This window comes from Sciurus vulgaris (genome assembly GCF_902686455.1).
Source record: "Sciurus vulgaris genome assembly, chromosome: 2".
Taxonomy (NCBI): Eukaryota; Metazoa; Chordata; class Mammalia; order Rodentia; family Sciuridae; genus Sciurus; species Sciurus vulgaris.
The window spans coordinates 79,877,931-79,897,871 of record NC_136462.1 but is presented as its reverse complement, the minus strand read 5'-3'; the positions used below and the strand labels follow the sequence as shown (position 1 = coordinate 79,897,871).

The 19,941-nt window shown below is 36.0% G+C and overlaps 1 protein-coding gene across 1 annotated transcript in view; it reads right to left on the bottom strand.

Annotated features, from left to right (window-relative positions):
• The window catches only part of SUPT16H (SPT16 homolog, facilitates chromatin remodeling subunit), a 33,238-nt gene that overhangs the window by 10,442 nt on the left and 2,855 nt on the right, over positions 1-19,941 (bottom strand). The window contains exons 2-17 of the mRNA XM_079128694.1: positions 10,620-10,712; positions 10,177-10,347; positions 9,176-9,328; positions 8,255-8,401; positions 7,636-7,787; positions 6,796-6,968; positions 5,288-5,378; positions 4,387-4,460; positions 4,140-4,252; positions 2,592-2,657; positions 2,354-2,449; positions 2,157-2,272; positions 1,907-2,060; positions 1,315-1,442; positions 482-617; positions 251-377 (exon numbers count right to left, since the gene is read on the bottom strand). Of these exons, the coding sequence (XP_078984820.1) occupies positions 251-377; positions 482-617; positions 1,315-1,442; positions 1,907-2,060; positions 2,157-2,272; positions 2,354-2,449; positions 2,592-2,657; positions 4,140-4,252; positions 4,387-4,460; positions 5,288-5,378; positions 6,796-6,968; positions 7,636-7,787; positions 8,255-8,401; positions 9,176-9,328; positions 10,177-10,347; positions 10,620-10,712 (1,990 nt within the window). The remainder of the gene's footprint in view (positions 1-250; positions 378-481; positions 618-1,314; positions 1,443-1,906; positions 2,061-2,156; positions 2,273-2,353; positions 2,450-2,591; positions 2,658-4,139; positions 4,253-4,386; positions 4,461-5,287; positions 5,379-6,795; positions 6,969-7,635; positions 7,788-8,254; positions 8,402-9,175; positions 9,329-10,176; positions 10,348-10,619; positions 10,713-19,941) is intronic.

The window sequence follows — 19,941 nt, the reverse complement described above, 5'->3', positions numbered from 1 at the left end:
TATTGTGTTCATCTACGACTTAAAAAAAAAAAAAAGAAAAAAAAAAAAGGTGTGTTTTCTGATTATAAGAACATCAGAGGAAGCACCAACAACCATAGTTTTCCATTCCTTCCAGTCATACTGCAATGTAAACAATGTAAGTAGACTCCTCCCAACATTTCCTCATCATACTGTATTATCTGATCTGTTATTCCCATAAAGGTGCCCCTGAAGACAAAGCCCAGACCCACAAAAGATTATTTGTACGTACCATTGACATGGGCCTCCAGTGAGCCTTGCATCCTCTTTTGGGCAATGTTTGGGCGAATATATAGATCTTTCAGTTTGGGATTACTCCGGTTTAGATTGATCACAAGTGAGTCTTGTTTCACAATGCCCTAAGTAGTAAGAAACGTAATGTGAATCCTGTGTACCTTTACGTGTCCCCTAAAATACATGTGTCCTTTAGAACAAAGGTGCTTTAGTCTGTGTTCAGGCTTACCTCCTTTTCTTTCTCTTCTGCTTCTCGAGTCTTGTATCGTTTCTGTACTTCTTTTATAATTCGGAAAGCATTCTGAAGGTTCAAGGCTGGTACTGTCTGTTCTCCAGGTGCCTTCATATTTGAAGCACGGTACGTACTGTAGAAAAGGGGAAACAATTACAGAAGTTTATCTGTCAGGTCAGGTAATTGGCACTCATTACTACTACTATATTTTATAACTGGATTAATACATATGTGTACATGAATACGTGTGAGTTTATTTTGGAATCAGGGTCTTGTTAAATTGTGCAGGCTGGCCTTCAACTTGTGATCCTTCTTCCTTAGCCTTTCAAGTAACTGGAATTATAGGTGCGTGCCACCACACCTCGCTTAATGTCTTTTAAGTGAAAAACATGATAATGCTTAGAAAAGTTTAAAAAAACCAACCACTAACCAACCAAATAAAAATCTATCATTCCTTTCTTCTCTTTAAATGTAGAATATTATAAAGAGCTAAATCCATCAGGGTGTGGAAGAGCATACTTATTTTCAAATCTGACATATTTCCCCCCAATTATCCCATTCCAAACCATGAAGAAATAGAATCCAATTGTGATATTTTATTTAAGGATTCTACTACAAAATATATATAGCAAGTGTAAAATATTCTCAAGAAGATTCTAAATTAGCGTCTATCCTCAAAATAGTATAGTCAGCAAGGTAATCCTAAAATGCCACTAGGGGACTTCAACATTCGTCATATAGGGGAGGATGCTGCACAGAGAATGAGAGTTTTTGAGATTACCACTCCAGCCAGCAGGGATTTGGGAATGGTACTTTCCTAAGGGACTCACATTTCCTTGACAAAAGTGGCTTCAGGGTTAGGAAAGATGTTGCCTTCATTCCTGCCCAGTGCACTGCCTGGGCAATAGAAGTTGATCCGCAAGTAAGTATAATCTCCTTCCACAGACATACTTATATTCTGTTCAAAGAAATAAATGTATTATAAACAATAACCACCACTAGGTTTCTTAGGTAGATCAATGTTACAAAAACACTAAAATTGTTAGTTGTTACTAGCTGAATGTTTTTAAGAGTTTAACTTGAAAATCTAAATCTAAAAAAATACTGAGGTTATTTGTTATTTTTTATGATTGAATGTTTGTTTCCCAAAAGATTTACTGAATTCTCCAAGTATTCTGTGCCATGTATATAACTACATGCTAAATAATGCTGAAATAAATAAAAATAAATCAAGGAAAAGATAGGCAAATTATATTTAAAGATTAGTTTTCTACAAAATGACAACTGAAAGGGAAGGAAAATGATAGCAGGAAATCAGGATGAGAAAGGAAAGTCAGTAAACCAGAGGTGTTGAGTATAAAGGAATAGAGTGCAAGATATGATACAGATTACTTATGGTGAGCACAACTGTTATTTTAATACCTTGATTGTGGCAATGTGAAAAGGTGTTGCAATGCCAAACACTGGCATTATTACAGTCTCATATTTCTTATCAATATAAATCTTCATTTCCCGAATATGCGCTTCCTTAGGCATCAGAGATGGGTTCTTATAAGATACATTAGATTTGCGAGCTCTGGAGTGGGATTAAAACAACAATAAAAAAACCTGAGAAATTTCTGCATTCACACATAACTCCAAGATGATCTCACTGCTCAATGAAAACTCTTACTTCTGAATCTGCTGCTCTCCCTTTTGTTCAGTCAATCGTCTCTTGGCTTCTTCATTGAGTTGAGCTGCTAATTCTTTTTGGTGTGCCCTTCGCTTCTCTTCTGCAGTCATCTCATTCTAGTGGAGGGAGAATCTAAGTTATCAGAACCTGTGACTCAACTGATAATGTATGAGATCAGCATTAAACAGTAAACTTACTCGTGTTCTTTCTGTAAGCAGTGCTGCCCGAGAACCTCTACCCAAAAGGTCCTCTGCCTCATCTTTCTCCTCCTCTTCCTCTTCCTCATCTTCATTCTGTGGGAAAAAGTTGTAATAAAAAACAAAACAAAACAAAAAAAAAAAACAAAAAAAACCACACAAGTTTATTAGTTTTTGTTAGACAAACATTTTTAGCTTCCTCATTGTACTGAAAGTCACTCATTTATATTCTTCCTACCTTTAGAAAAATGCCCACGTTCTTTACTTTCTTCTTCACAGAAGTAAGAACAGTGGCTGGGCCATCCTAGAATAAAAAGGATAAATTAGACTGCTAATTTAAATGAAGCACTTTCTAATAGTATTCAGCGGGGCAATACTTTTGAAATTTCTGAATTCTAAAATCCTTGACAATGAATAAATATAGCTTTTATCCTCCTAATCTTTCATGAGAAACTATAATTAGGAGCTGGGCATGGTCACACATGCCTATAATCCCAGTGATTTGGGAGACTGAGGCAGGAGGATTGCAAGTTGAAAGCTGACCTCAGCAACTTAGCAATACCTGGTCACAAAATAAACAATAAAAAAGGACTGGGGATGTAGCTCAGTGGTGAAGCACCCCTGGGTTCAATCCCTGGTACCAAAACCAAAACCAAACAACAAAAACCAAAACCAAAAAAATAAATGAAAATAAAAACAAAAACAAAAACAAAATTCCTACAATTTGGGAAGCAATATTGGGGCAATGATTAAGAATACAGGGTTCATTTTAAGCTTGGCTCAGTTACTTTCTATCTCTGGGACACAAGGAAGTTTAAACTTCTCAGTGCCTTCCATTTATATGTATAGGGGGATAATAAGAATGTCTATTTCACGGAATAATTGTGAAGATTCCATGAGTTAATACATAAAAGTACTTTGCTTCTAATAAGAACAATGAAATATTTACTATTATTATTAAAAATTAATTCCTCCTAAGTAAAAGAAGTCAGTCACAACAGCCACATACTGTATTGAATGAATTCGTATGAAATGTCCAAAATAAGCAAATCTTTAGAGACAGAAAGCAATTAAGTTGTTGCCTAGGTCTGGGAGATACAGGAATGAGGGACTGCAAGTGGGTTTCTTTCTGAGGTGATAAAAGGTTCTAAAATTAGATTGTGGTGATGGCTTTATAGCTACCAATATACTAAAAAATCATGAAATTGCAAGAAAATATATTTTGCTAGGTATAGGGGAACAGGCCTATAATCCCACTGACTTGAGAGGCCAGGATAAGAAGATCACAAATTTGAAGCCAGTCTCAGGTACTTAGCAAAACCCTAACTCAAAATTAAATAATAAATAAATGGAGGAAGGGAGGAAAGAAGAAGTAAGGGAGGGAGGGAGGCAGGAAGGGAGGAAGGGAGGAAGGGAGGAAGGGAGGAAGGGAGGCAGGAAGGAAAGGCTGGGGATATAGTTCAGCAGTAAAGTGCCCTAGGGTTCAATTCCCAGTACCAAAAAGAAGAGAAAGTAAATAAATTGGCATGTGAACTGTAGCTTGATGAATTGTCATTAAAAAAAAAAAAAAAAAAAAAAAAAAAAAAAGTTGCATTATTAGACTGAATTCCTGATATTATCATTCATTCCCTATTTGTGGGCTAAAATGGTATTCCTAGTTGTACTGTGTCAGGCTATTTCAGGGACCTCTCCCCTTAACTACAATTTAACAAGAAAATACCCACAGGGTCCAAAATATGCTTCAAAAGTGAGTTCATAAACCAGAAGCTTAAAAGGCAATACAAACCTCATCCACAAGTACTGTGTCACCAATGAACAGGGCATAGGTTTTCTCTTCTGGTTTTTTTCCCTCCTTGTTAGTCAGGTCTGAGAATCCCAAATTGATGCTGAAAACCATCCCTAAAACAGCAAAAGAGAGATTAGTCTGTGGCTGTGAAAGGATGAATAGAAGTCAAGATTTATACAGAAAGGGAGATGAAGGTAAAAGAATTACTCAAAAATGTACTTTCCTATTGCAAGCATATAAAACTTACCTTTTTTTAGTTTGTACTGATTTTTACTATTGATTACTAGAGAGCCTTCACGGAATTCAATTCCCATACCAAATCTGAAAAGAAACAAAGAGAAATATATCAGCAATAGGCTAAAAGACTTGTAACATGAATCAACTATAATATATTGATTTCAATTTTCAAAATAATGCAGGTTATTTCAGCTGATTAGTAAGTGAAGGGAGAAGATTCCAAGATAGTCTTTAGACTTTAAATAATTCCATGTTGAAAATAATCTTTAAATTAAGTATCTCATGTAGTATTTATCATATAAAGCTTTCTTTAGTTTAGCTTATAAGGTTTAAGCTTTTAACTTATGATGAAACAGTTTTCCTATATACAGTTTAGCAGAGACTCTTATGGGGTACATTACCTAAATAGTAAATTAAGAGGTGTAATTTTTAGTGGAACACTGATAATCACAGATTCTTAAGACTTGGTATCACCAGACAAGTAAAGAAAGACACCACACACCTGAGACTAGTTTTCATCTAATGATTACCCAGAGCTGTTTCCCAAAGTGTCCTTTGCTCTTTAATACGTTATTAGGTTTAAGTGTTCAATGGTCAAATACACTTGCAAACGCTACATTAAGTAAAAATCAAAGTAAATAAATAAAACATTATTCAATATGTAAATGTGAGTTAATTTAATACTGGAATATTGGCTAGAACACTACGATTGTCTACAAAAATACCTACCCCACACACCTGGGAGGAGAACTTAAATTTTTCTTATTTCTCTGATATTACCGTGTGCTTGGCATACAGTTAAGTATTGTCTATAAATATTGATGAAATTGACAAACTCATCTTAGACTAGAGACTGACTACTGCTGGGTCATGAAAACTTGCTCAAAGAGACAATACATATTATGGCATACCCTAAATTTTTGGTGATTTTGTTCAGCAGCTCTGGCTTCTGCTTTTTAACCACGTCCATGACAGCATTATACACATCACATATCTTTACACCTAATAACAAGACAAAAGGAAGACATTAAAGTATCTTTCAGAGGGAAAAATCCCCAAACATTTTTTCACCTATTAAATCCCCTAAAAAGCAATGCTTCTCAAAGTGTGAACTAAGGAATGCACAGTGCCAGGGATGACTAGGACAAGAAATTGGGTTTTTTGTTTGTTCGTTTTTTTTTTTTTGATACTTGATATTGAACGCAGGGTGCTTAACCGCTAAGCTACATTCCCAGTCACTATTTTTTATTTTGAAACAGGGTATTAATAAGTTGCATAGGACCTCACTAAATTGCTGAGTCTGGCCTCAAATTTGCAATTTCCCTGTGTCAGTCTTTTGAGTCACTGGGATTACAGGTGTGAGCCACTGCTCCAAGCAGAAATTTGCATTCTTACAGAAAGTACACCCAGTCATTCTTTATTAGACTATCTGAGAATCATCTATCCAAGGAGACTGGAACATCAGTTGTCTCAGGGACATATTTGAGAGCTGCCAAAGTCTTACATTAAAAACTTACTACACATTTTGAAGAACAGACCATGACAGTGGACCCATTTCATTTACTGCTAAATGTGCAAGTTAGTATTAGAAGAACTCCAGTCTTTGAATAGATATATCAAGCCAGAGTAGATCAAACATGGTGGCCTCAAAGGATCTTTATTCTCATTAAAGTATTTATGACTATGATTAAACAGGATTAAGACCAATTTAGAGATATCATGGAGGAATGGTAGGCTTACAAAATGGTTTAAAGTGGGTAAGCATGAAGCTGCATTTAACCAACTGGAAGTGCAGAAACCGAGGAAAAAGGGAAGTCAAGTAATTTTGCTTTCTTCTGTGGAAGTAAGTAGCTTGCTTAGCAGTGTTGCTAGTTATTCTGTTCTTTGTATCCTTGGTATTCATTCAATGTAGGATTAACATTATACATTCTATCAGCAGAGATAGCTAGTTTTCAGACTTTTTTAAATTAGAGAGTAAGAGGCCAAAGCATGTTATGAAGATTTGGATAGAGGTCTAGCAAATCAGATTTCTGTCGGCATCAGTGTAAGCCACAATAATCACTCACATCTGAAGGAGAAGTAATCCAAGAGTTAAATGCTCAGATAATTCAAGGTCAAGGTCAGTAAAATCTTACTCTATTTTTAGTATGAGAACCTCAGGGCTTTTATGTCTTTTCTTTTTACAGGTGGTACTGGAGAATGAGCCCAGACACTTATGCATGGGAGGCAAGCACTCTACCATTGAGCTTTTAAAATTTTAAGACAGCTTCTTGCTAGGTTGCACAAGTTGGCCTTGAATTTGCAGTTCTCCCACCTAGGCCTACAGAGTAGCTGGGATTATAGGCAGGTACCACTATACAGGGCTATAAGTGGCATTTTTGCCATGTAATTTTAAATCATCTTTCCTATGGCAACTCACCATGTCTTAATTCCTTTAGCAGCTCCTCTTGAAGTTGAAGCAAAAAGTTGTAATTTTCTTGAACTTCCTGAGAAGGGTCAACCATCAAAGTGCGAACAAGGTTGGAGCAGTAGGACTTGAAGCGAATACCCATGGCACAAGTGATGGCCCCAAAATGCATATGATTCTTATCACTAGAGACCAAAGAAAAAAAGCATTTAATTACCAAAGGCAGCAAAGTCCTGTATCACCAGCACAAAATTCTAAAAATCATTACTTTCTATACCTCAAAGTTGCAGTTCAATATAGACTTAACTTTTTTGTTTGCTTGTTTTTAATAATCACACTTAAAGGCAACAGAGTAAAAATTAGCAAGAAAATTTTTATTATAAAAATTCAAGGAAAAGGTGAGTACTGTATTCAGTGAAAAGGATATACTGAATTGTATCCATTATGATTTAATAACAATATGGTTATGAGGAGTCATTTATCTACAAGATCCCTATGAATTGTGGGTTATAGTCTCTTCAGACTCGCCAGAGGAACATCTTTTTTTGTTTTTACAGGCATGTACCACCATCTAAAAGTGGAGAAACACTTTCTTTAAAGTGTTCTTAAAATAAGGAGAGGAATTACTTTATGGTATATCTAATACCATTTAAAAATTTTCAGCATATTCTGCATTTTAAATAATTTAGAAAAGTGCTTAAGAATTATGTGAAATAAAATAAACGTACAGAAGGCAGACTACTGGTTATTCCATCTCCTACTTTTCTGAATTTTTTAAATGTGTCAAAGTAAAAGTAGGCTAAAAGTCAAAATGCTCTGTTTGTTGTTACATTAGAAAGTTCTCATATTTACCTCACCACACTGAATTTGAGATTATAGTTGCCACCACTCTGAATGATAGGAGGGTAACACATTTCCACAGTGGAAGGGTCTGCCCCAGCTAGGTATTTTTTCTCTTCAATAGCCTTTTCCACAGACTCGGCCAGTTTGCTATGTCGAACTTTCTGTAAGGGTACCCAGAAATAAAGTAATTAGAGTGTGGCAAATAGTGATGTGGAGTGCTAGGATGCTATCGTTTCAAGACATCATATATCCTGATATAATTTATGGTTTACACATCAGACAATATATTGGTATACATAGAACAATATGTGGAACTCACAGCTGCTCTGAGGATATGTATATAAAATAACGGGTAACCTTATTAAACCATAATGCAGGTTTAATTATCTTGAAAGACAGATGGCAAAATTATTACCAACTTAGTGTTAAGGTCTTTTTTTTTTTTCCCCCCAGAGCTGGGGATCAAACCCAGGGCCTTTGCTTGCACTCTACTGACTGAGCTATCTCCCCAGCCCAGTGTTAAGGTATTAATTTCAAAGGCAGCTGAATATGCATCCAAAAACTTGCAGAGTAGAGAAATAGTACTATTTCCTTAAAACACTATAAAGCTCTTCCTCTCTTTATTTACCTCATCTGCATCAACTATTTCCATGACTCTTTCTTTGAAGAATTTGTTGAAGACTTCAGAAGTGATGCTGGCTGCTTTCTTCATTAGGTTGAGCTCCCCATCCTCCTTTACCGCAATGGTATATGCCACAACTGCGCTGATATCAATCTATGGTCAAAGTGATAGTAAACATGCAAATACAGAATTGCTGAAGAAATGTATTTCTCCTATTTTGAACATTTTCAGTTACTCTACTTGGTTACTTAGCTATTTTTTAGTTTTTCTTGGTGTGAGGAATTGAACCCAGGGTGCTTAACCACTGAGTCACAACCCCAATGCTTTTTGAGACAAGGTCTCACTGAGTAGCTTAGGGTCTTGCTACTTAACAATCTTGAGGCTGAAGCTGGCCCCAAACTTGCAATTCTCCTGCCTCAGCTTCCTGAGTCGCTGGGATTATAGGTGTGTGCCACCATGCTTGGCTACTTAGCAATCCCCTTCAATAGTTCGCAGAAAGTTCAAATAGTCTCTCTTCTTGAATGGATTAAACATTTAAAATAGTTCTGTGCCAGGTCATTGTGTGTTCTAAGAGGCATTAGGTTAATGTACCTCTTAAAATGTAAATTCAACTCTCTACAGGTTTTTGTCAAGGCTGAAGAAGGAAAACAAGCAGGAAGGGAGGGGAAAAGGAACACAAATCTGTTCCTTGGTCAGAAGATTTTTCTCAGTTTCCAACACAGAAGTGGCTGGACAACCTCTTGAATACCCCATTTTCTGACTGAAAAGTGTAACTAATATACTGTTCAGTCAAAGGGGATGAAAAACAGAAATGCAAATGAATATACAGTTTTCCCAAAACAAATGTCCTGCACTATCTTGTATGGAAGTCCAATATTCTTCTGTCTTCTCAACTTTGAATTTGCTGCTTCCCAGTATTAGTCTTACTTTGTCAAAGCCCTCTTTGTTGAGGCAGTCATTCCAGCTCTTCATGAACTCTCCAGGGAATTTGTCTTTGCTGAACACACCAATTTTCTTGCCATTTTTGCTTTCTTTAATGGCTTCAATCATTTTATCAAAGCTGCTCTTATTACTTTCATTCTATCAGTGCCACAGGGAAGAAAAAGGGCTTGTTACTTTCAGAATTAGACATTTGTTATAACTAGTAATAAGCAGAGAGAAATATTCTAAACCATGGAAGGAATAAATTCTCCCCTGCTCTCCACCTACTTTTTTTTTTTTTTTTTAATACTTTTTAGTTGTCAATGGACCTTCATTTTATTTATTTATATATGGCGCTGAGAATCGAATCTAGTCCATCACACATGCTAGGCAAGCACTCTACCACTGAGCCACAACCCCAGCCCCTCCACCTACTTTTTTTTTTTTTGCACGGTGCTGGGGATTTGAACTCAGGGCCTTGTGCTTGCAAGGCAAACACTTGATCAACTGAGCTATATTCCCAGCCCCCTCCACTTACTTTTTAAGGGCAGATTATAACACACCAAAGGTTAACACAAAATTTCTTTGGGTATTTTTACATACTTAAACACATAGATAAAAGTCTGAAAGAAAATTCCTATGTTAGGTGAGTACTGTGACAAAAAAAAAAAAAAAAAAAATCACATTTGATAAAAACTGGAAAGGAGGTTTATCTAAGTTACCTTAAGGATATTTAAGGATATTTGCTTTCTTAAGGTACACAAATGGAAACAGTGTACTGGAGAACAATAAAGTTAATGTTCACCAGAATTCCACAGTCCATTTGTTTTACTGCAGAACTTATGGGTTACTAAACTCTTTTCTTCCTAACCAACAATGAAGATATGACAAAACTTCAAAATTACCATAGCCAGGTACAACTTTTCCCTTGAATTCTTTTGGATTCCTACAAGGCATTTCCATTCATCACTTCTAAAAACTTTTACACATTATTTATTAGTTCTGACCTTTTCTCGTATTAGCAGTGTTATGGCAGGGGCTCCATTTGCATTCTCGTTTCCCTTAGTGTTGGCAATCTGTTTCAAGAATTCCACTTTTTTCTTGCTGGCCATAAAGATGATTTTGTCCTCACAGAAGACCATGATTGTATCAGTAAGTTCATAACCAAAGAGCCAAGTCTATCGGAGAAGATAATAGTAACAACAATGCTTGAAGATATATGCTTGAAATATTCCATAATAAAAACTATCAAATCATTTGGACAGTTTTTACTTTTACTCTTTTCTGGTGCTGGGGATTGAACCTAGTGCCTCTTGAATGCTAAGCATGTTTTACCACTGAGCTACATACCCTAACCCAGGAATTTAATTTTTAATGTGGCTAAAATATTGAACAGTGCAGTAGACAATTCAGTGACAACGAGAGCTGAAAAGTGCTATAAACCTCTCACCTGTAAGGCAGTTGATTTGGCATAAACAATTTCTTCATCAACACCCACTGATACAACAATGGCATCAACGTTGGCATACTCATCTTCTCCTTTCTTTAAAAAAAAAAGTTACTTTGTTACTATCTTTTCAAACCTTGCAAAATAATACAGATTGAGTCTCTATTCCAGGTATAATTTTTTTCCTAAAAGAAATTCCAAATTTCAGGTACATGCCTGCTTAATAACCTCATAGCTCTTCCTTACATTCTACTTGTTAAACACCTTGACAGAAATCACATACGATAAAATTCACCCATTTAAACTATATAATGTTTAATATATTCAATTACATAATCATCGCTATAATCTAATTTTAGAAATTTTCATCTTCCCCAAAGTAACATTGTGTCATTAGCAATCATTCTTTATCTTCTTCTGCTTCCTCTCCAGACTTAGACAACCACTAACCTACTTTGTCTCTATGGATTTGTCTATTTTGGACATTTCATGTAAATGGAATTGAATAATATGTGCCTTTGTGTCTGGCTTCTTTCACTTAATATGTTTTCAAGGTTCATCTGTGTTGTAGCATATACAAATAGTTCACTTCTTTTTAGAACCTAATTTCATTATGAGGATATACATTTGATTTATCTCATCACCAGATGCTACAAATTTGGGCTGTTTCCAATTTTGGGTCATTCTGAACAATTCTGCCATGAACATTTGTGCACCTTTCTCCCTGCCCTGCACTAGCATTAAGGATTAAATCCAGGGGGCACTCTACTAACTGAGCTAAATTGCTGAGGCTAGCCTTCCTTGTACTTCTGATCTTCCCACCTTGTGTACAAGCTTTTTTATACTATACTATACTATACTATACTATACTATACTATACTATACTATACTATACTATACTATAGTAGGAGAGGAATTGCTGGGTCTTACGTCTAAATTTTTTGAAGAACTACCCATTATTTTCCAGTGACTGCTCCATTTTGTTTCCTAACAAGAATATATGAGGTTCCAATTTTTCCACGAGCCGACACTTGCACTTGTTATCTTTTTTTTTTTTTATTACAGCCACCCAATGGGTAGAAATCAGTACCATTTCAAGAGACGGTTGATACGATGGTTGATAATTTGTATATCTCTTTGGAGAAATGCCCATTCAGATCATTTGTTCAATCTGTTTTTTTTTTTACTGAGTTGCAAGTTCTTATATTCTAGATAAAAATCCTCTAACATATTATTTTCAAGTATTATTTCTTATTTTGTAGGCTGTCTACTCATTTTCTTGAAGGAACAATCTGAAGCACAAAAGTTCTAATTTTGAAGAAGTTCAAATTTTCTGTTTTCTTGTGCCTTTAGTGTTTTCTCTAATTCAAAAGCCATAAGGATTTACTTATACTCCTACAGGAGTTCTAGAGACTAGCTTTAATTCTTACATTAAGATGTTATTCATGACATTGAACTATAATCCTAGCCCCTGAATTTATTTTTGTGTATGTTATGAGGAACAGTTCAACTTCATTTTTTTCCATGTAAATAATTAGTTGTTCCAATATCAATTGTCAGAAAATACCTTTTTCTTCACCGAATTGTTGCAACACTCCTGTCAAAAATCAAATTACCATAAACATGAAGGTTTATTTCCAGACTTTCAATTCTATTTAATCGAGCTACATGTGTATCTGTATGCCAGTGCCACACTCTTGATTACCACAGCTTTGTAATAGGTTTTGAAATTGGGACACATAAATCCTCCTACCATTTGCTACTCTTGAAAAGCTCTATAATACCAAAAGACATAATTATTGTTTCCCCAATGAAGCAAAAAACAAAATAAAACCAAAAACCAAAATCACCTATGTAAGATTCTTCCATATTTTAAGTCTTCTGGTTACCAATAATAATAAACTGATGGTTCTGTTGTTCTCTACAAATTAAATTTTACAACAAAAGAAATTAACTATATGTAGTCCCCTGTTGATTTTCACTCAGAAATGTTCTTTTCCTTTAGACTGGGAACAACTTTCACCATTAGACCCTATGGTCGCCATTTGTTATTGTTTTTGCCTAACTGGGGTAAGATAGTATTTCATTGTAGTTTTGATTTTCCCTGATGGCTAGGAGAATTACTGGAAAAAAAAAAAAGGTTCTGAAAATATAATGTAGCTGAAATATACATATTAATATAAACAAAAGCAGGTAAAATTATTCTTTTTCTACCATCTGCATTTTTTTCAGCTAACAAAGGAGAATACTTTTTATTAGAATTCTAAAGATAAAACTGGATTTCTTTGGAAGGTTTCTGATTTGTAATTATAAAGAGTTAGGTCGCTTGATTATCTTTTCCGGTAGGACATTAAATACTGATGACTTATTAAATTTACTGAAAATTTTTAGTTCAATGAATATAAGCAATAAGTGTCAAGTTGTTGATTTGTCTTTTGTATTTAGGTAAATAGTATGCCTGGGTAAGGGCTTATTCTGAAGCCATCTCCTGGGTTTTAATTTTTGACTCTAGTACCTACTGTCGCTTAACCTTTCTGCCCTCCAGTTTCCTTGATCTTCATGCATTGCTGTGAGAAATGTAAGAGTAAATCTGTACCTGGCTGGGGTTGTGGCTCAGTGGTAGAGCACTCGCTTAGCATGTGTGAGGCACTGGGTTTGATTCTCAGCACCACATAAAAAAATGAATAGATACTGTGTTCATCTACAGCTAAAAATATTAAACAAAAAATTTTTGTATAAAGTGCTCAGAATGGCGATTACTGCAAAGGAATAAACTACTATGTATTTGCCATTATTATTATTATTTTAAACTATTTTTGTTTCGTTGTAGGTGGACATAATACCTTTATTTTATTTTTATGTTGTGCTGAGCTCGAATCCAGGACCTCATGCATGCTAAGCAAACACTCTACCACTGAGCCACAACACCAGCCCTGTCATTATTATTAAAGACTAAAATGGCTACTTACAAAAAATTTACTGTATATCATACTACTGTAACTTATATTAAACCACTAATACACAATCAGGATAGAACACAAAGAGTACAACAGGCTTTCAAAAAGTGTACAATTAAAAAATGATTTTAGGTGGTACCCAAATGTGGCTTCAAATATTCAATCACAGCAAAAGTTACATCCTTTTAATCTAAAGAATATATCTGCTTGGTGCTAGTCCTTAATATCTGCTATGATTTAATAACACAGTTGTGCTTACATTGCCTTTATTTTTTAACAGCTACTTTTTGACAAGTGACACAATTTTCCATTTGTAGTGATATAAAGTATAATTTAAAAATGTATTTAGGTTTAAAGACCTCAATAGTTTTTTTTTTTTTTTTTTTTTCTTTTTGGAAGATGAAGAGAATGGGAAGTGGTAAACTGACTAAGGAGCGCTGGAGTTATAATACCCTAAGTGACCAATAAGCACTATTAGTGGGGTGTGGCAGCACACACCTGTAATCCCAGCAGCTAGGGAGGCTGAAACAGGAGGATCTTGCGTTTAAAGCCAGCGTCAACAACTTAGCAAGGCTCTAAACAACTCAGTGAAACCCTGTCTCTAAATAAAATATTTTAAAAAAGAGCTGGGAATGTGGCTCAATTGTTCAGAGTCCCTGGGTTCAATTCCTGGTACGTTCATACATACGTACGTGTGTGTACACACACACACACACACACACACACACACACACACGTAGCTAAGCCTCATTTTGATTTTCTAGCTGTCCAATACATAGGAGAGAAAGAAAACAAACCTAAAGGAAACACGTTTACTTGGGGAAGATTCTTCATTAATATTACAATGTAGAAGTGCACTTCTTTCTCACGCTCTCTTTTCTTTTTAGGCACCAGGGTTTGAATGCAGGGCACTTAACAACTCCAGCCCTTTTTATTTTTTATTTTGACAAAAGGTCACACTAAGTTGCTTAGGATTTTGCTAAGTTACTGAGGCTGGCCTTGAATTTGTGATCCTCCTGCATCAGCCTCTCAAATGACTGGGAATACAGGCATGCACCACCACATCAGGCTCTTCAATGACCCCCAACCCCTAGAAACTTCTATTCAGTAATTTTAGACCTCTTGGGTTAAATCTGTGGTTTATCTTTTTTAAAAAAATTTTTTTGATAGTTGTTGATGAAACTTTATTTGCATGCAGTGCCAAGAAGCGAACCCAGTGCTTCACACATGCTAGGCAAGCGTCCTACCATTGAGCCACAATCCCAGGCCCTCTGGTTTAGTCTTATATTTTATTTTGTTACTTTGTCTTCTATCAGGAACTGTTTATTTTCTCATCTTTTATTGAATTTTTAAATTTCAGCTGTTGTTTTTAATTTCTAGTTCTTATCCTCAGTTCTCATATCATGGATATACTATAGCTTTCAGTATTTTGTAATTACTTTTTTTTGTAAATGGAGGGGAGAAAATGAACAAGGATTACAAGATTCTACCACTGAAAGACGTGAGTTTAGATTGCAAAAGTCTTGCAGTTCTCAAGTTAAAAATACAAAACAAGAACAAAAAAAGACATGCCAAGACACACCACTGTGAAATTTCACATACACACACACACACACACACACACACACACACACACAAATGAAGTATGGAATAGAATCACATCGGCCATCTCAACATACTGAAAGCTTGGAAGTGACAAACCATGGCTTCAAAATTCTGATATTATTATTTGGTACGGGGGACTAAACCCAGGGGTGCTAAATCATTGAGCCACATCCCCATCCCTTTTTATTTTGGGATTGGGTCTCTGTTAGTTGCTCAGAACTCCACTAAATTGCTGAGGTTGGCTTTGAACTCGCAATCCTCCTGCCTCAACCTCCTCCCAAGCCATTGGGATTGCAGGTGTGTGCTCCCACACTCAGCAAAATTCTGAGATTATTTTAAATCCAGAATTTTATATTTATTGAGTTACATATTTTTAAACAAAAATGATGGAGGCTATAGTTTAAATCTTGAATGTTCCCCAAACGCCCATATATTGTAGGTTTGAACTCCAGCCTATGGAATTACTGTGAAGTGGTGGGAATATTGGGCAGTAGGGTATAGTGTAAGGAAGTCAGTCATTGGGAACATGTTCTTGAAGAGAATTATCAGAATCCAGCCCCTTCCCCACTCTTTTTGCTTCTTGGGTACCACAAGATGAGCAGCCTCTTCTGCCATGCACTCCTGCCATGATATAAATTGCCTCATCACAGGACCAAAGGCAAAGGGGTCAACTGCCCATTGACTGGGACCTGTGAAACTGTGAACCAAAAAATAAACCTTTTCTACACTCATACATTGCTGGTGGGACTGCAGATTGGTGCAACCACTATGGAGAGCAGTATAGAGATTTCTCAGAAAACTTGGAATGGAACCATTTGATCCAGTTATCCCACTCCTTGGTTTATACCCAAAGGACATAAAATCAAAATCAGCATACTACAGTGATGTAGCCACATCAATGTTTATAGAAGCTCAATTCACAAGAGCTAAATTATGGAACCAACCTAGATTCCCTTCGACAGATGAATGGATAAAGAAAATGTGGTATATATACACAATGGAATATTACTTGGTCTTAAAGAAGAATGAAATTATGGCACTTGCAGGTAAATGGATGGAACTAAAGAATATCATACTAAGTGAAATAAACCAATCCCAAAAAATCAAAGGCTGAAATGTTTTCTTTGATAAGCGGATGCTGATCCACAGTGGTGGGGGGTGGGAGAGGAAGAATGAACTTTGGATTGTGTAGACGGGAGTGAGGGGAGGAGTGAGGCAGTGGGGATGGGAAGGATGGTAGAATGAGACAGACATTATTACCCTATATGCATGTATGATTACACTATTGGTGTGACTCTGCATCATGTATAGTCAGAGGAATGAGAAGTTATGCTCCATTGTGTACAATGTGTAAAAATGCATTCTACTGTCATGTATAACAGTAAGAACAATGAGAGTAACAATAAGAACCAGTAAGAATAACAGTAAGAACCAATAAGAATAAAAAAAGAAATTAAAAAAAAAACCTTTTTTCTTTATGAGTTGTTAATCTCAAGTATTTTATTGCTGTGATTAAAAGCTCATACTGCATAATAACACTTTTTATTTTTGAAGACACAAAAGGGTCCAAGAAATTTGTATTCTATTCATCCTTTATTTTTTGCAGTACTGGGGATTAAATCCAGGGCTTTGAGCATGCTAGGCAAGCACTTTAGCACTGAGCCACATCCCCAACTCTATGCATTCTTTCTTAAAAAGATCTTAGAGGAAATGCTTTAATAAAACAAAGATAAAACCCAATCTGGGGTTCTAAGACACAGGGGATCCAACAATAGAAAGTCCTAAGGTTCAAAAGGCTTAGAGAGTAATCCATACAGAGAAAGCAAGACAATAGAAGGACTTTAAAAAAATTAAGGGTAAGGAGTTTTTTTGTTTGCTTGTTTTTTAAAGGAGAAAAACGGAGGCAATCTTTAATCCAAGAAAAATTAATATGTGGAACAGGGGATTGCTTATTGAAGGTAAGACCCTGGGTTTCATCCCCAACATGGGAAAGAAAAAACCAAACCAAACCAAACCAAACCAAACCAAACCAAACCAAATCAAACACCCTGTAGAGAAAAAGAAAGGTATTCATTAATCCATTACTTCACCCAACAGTGAAAGTATTTACATGCAAATAATAATATAAATATGGACAACTGATTTAACTAAAATTGAGGAAGAAAAATTAAGGATGGATATAGGGGCTGGAGTTGTGGCTCAGTGGTACAGCACTTGCTAGCATGTGTGAGGCCCTGGGTTCAATTCTCAGCACAACGTATAAATAAATAAATGTCTATTCAAAACTGAAAAACAATGGATATATGACAAAGCAAGTACAATAAAATGCTAATTGTATCACCTAGGTGGTGGGTATATGGGTTCACTATAAAATTCAGTTTTCCTGTTGGAAACTTTTTCATAACAATGTGTTACAAAAAAGCTTTAAAAGTATCAGGAGGTAGAGGACTTGGATGAGTAATAGTATAAAAAAATTAAGTTGAATCCTAATTTACCCTAGAGTTAATATCCACAATTCACAAATCAAGAAATAGCATTATATAGATATTATTTAGCTTTTTCTTTCTTTCTTTTTTTTTTCTTTTGCAGTGCTGGGGTCAGGGCTTTGTGCTTGAAAGGCAAACACTCTACCAACTGAGCTATATCTCCAGTCCTACAGATATTATTTAGAAATATGAAAGAAACAGAAAAACTCAGTGGTTGCTTCTGAACTTATTTTAAAGTTTTCTCAGAACTATATTTTTAAAAATTCTATGTGCATGTACTAAGTGAAAAAATATTTTTCAAGTGAGAGTTTAAGAACATATTATAACACAGTTGGTAAGGATTCTAAAATTGTAAAGATGGAATCTGAATATTAAAAGTCAAGGAAATACTGCAGTAGAGGAACAGGTATCTTCCTTTGAACCAAGTAGACACTGCCATACAAACATTACCCTAGCTATCTATCCAAACAATTTATCATTCAAACTGGGAAAATTGTGAAAGGGTATGCCAATAATAATTACAGAGAGACAACAGATGAACAGTTCTGGGAAAGGCAGGACATACGGTCTCTATAAGTAAAGCCTGGACAGGAATCTCTTTTTAAACCGACAAACAGATAAATGAAAACTTAGGAATCAGTCACTACCATTTACTGAGTGACCACTATATGTCAGGCACTACAGTTAATAATAGTCACAAGAATAATATAAAATGTAGACAACTAGACTATAAAAGTTGAGTAAGCCACAACAACAACAAAAATTAACCTATCTGGGCATTTACTTCCATCCAACTCTCTTTTTCATTCAAAGACCACAGCATTTTTTAAATGTTTCTCTATCTTGCTCCAAAAACACAAGAACCATAAATAGCTGAGATGAAGCTGGGTATAGTGGTGCACACCTACAGCCCCAGATGCTCAGAAGACTGAGTCAGGTGGATTGCTTGAGCCCAGGGGCTTTGAGGACAGCCTGGGCCTGGGTAACATAATTAGACCCCCATGTTGAAAAACAAAATAAAACTAAGATGGAGGAAAGTAATCCACTACTTTGCTGCAAGTAATGAGAATAGTTTATATTTCAAAAAACCTTCCAGGGCTGGGGTTGTGGTTCAGTGGTAGAGTGCTTGCCTAGGATGTGTAAGGCACTGGGTTTGATTCTCAGTACCACACATAAACAATAAATGTCTATTGATAACTAACTAACTAAACAAACAAACAAACAAACCTTCCTAAGCCACAGAGCACAGCTGCCTTGTCTTACATAACAGCCCAGAACAAGAAACCAAGTCATCATATAAATCAAAAGAGCCAGAAAGCAGCAGTCAACAAGAAGGTCTCAAGTCAATGATAAGGAGCACACCTATAATCCCAGTAGCTTGAGAGGTTGAGGCAGAAGGACTGCTAGTTCAAGGCCAGCCTCAGCAACTTGGCAAGGGCCTAAGCAACTCAGCGAGAACCTGTCTTAAGATAAAAACTGGATGAGGATGTGGCTCATTGCTTAAGCACTCCTAGGTTCAATCCCCAGCACCCAAAATAAATAAATAAATAAATAAATAAATGAATACATTTATTAGTTTTTTATTAGTTTATTAGTTTTCTTCACTGGTGCAACCATCCTTTCTAGGGTTGCAGTCATTCACCCTCCAATTCTGACAGCTGGCAAAGAACTGCATGAATGAATGCATTGAATCAGTATTTCTTTTGCCAACAGCTGTTATTCTAACACTTTGTGGACTCCTTTAAGATAAAAGGCAGATGGAAGCCAGGTGAGGTGGTATATGTCTGTAATCACAGCCACTCAGGAGGCTGAGGCAGGAGGATCCCGAGTTCAAAGTCAGCCCAAGCAAAAGTGAGGTGCTAAGCAACTTAGTGTCAACTGTCTCTAAATAAAATACAAAAATAGGGCTGGGGATGTGGCACAGTGGTGGAGTGCCCCTGAGTTTAATCCCTGTTACCCCCTCACCTCCACAAAAAAATAAATAAATAAATAAATAAAAGCAGAGGAGTGTAGTCAAGGATCCTTCACAGGATGTCCTAGCCAGTAGATCTCAAATAATTAAGATATATCTGAACATTGACACTCACACCCTCAAAGCAGTTGGAACCCCCAAATGATTAACCTCTTTTGTTCCCCCCAACCCACTGAACAGTACAAAAACATATTACATGATTTAAAACAGTCATAATCACGAACAGGTTGAACATCCCTGATTAAGGACCCAGAAAGAAAAGGACAGAGGAGAGAAATCCACAGCCCACTTTCATAATTCACCAT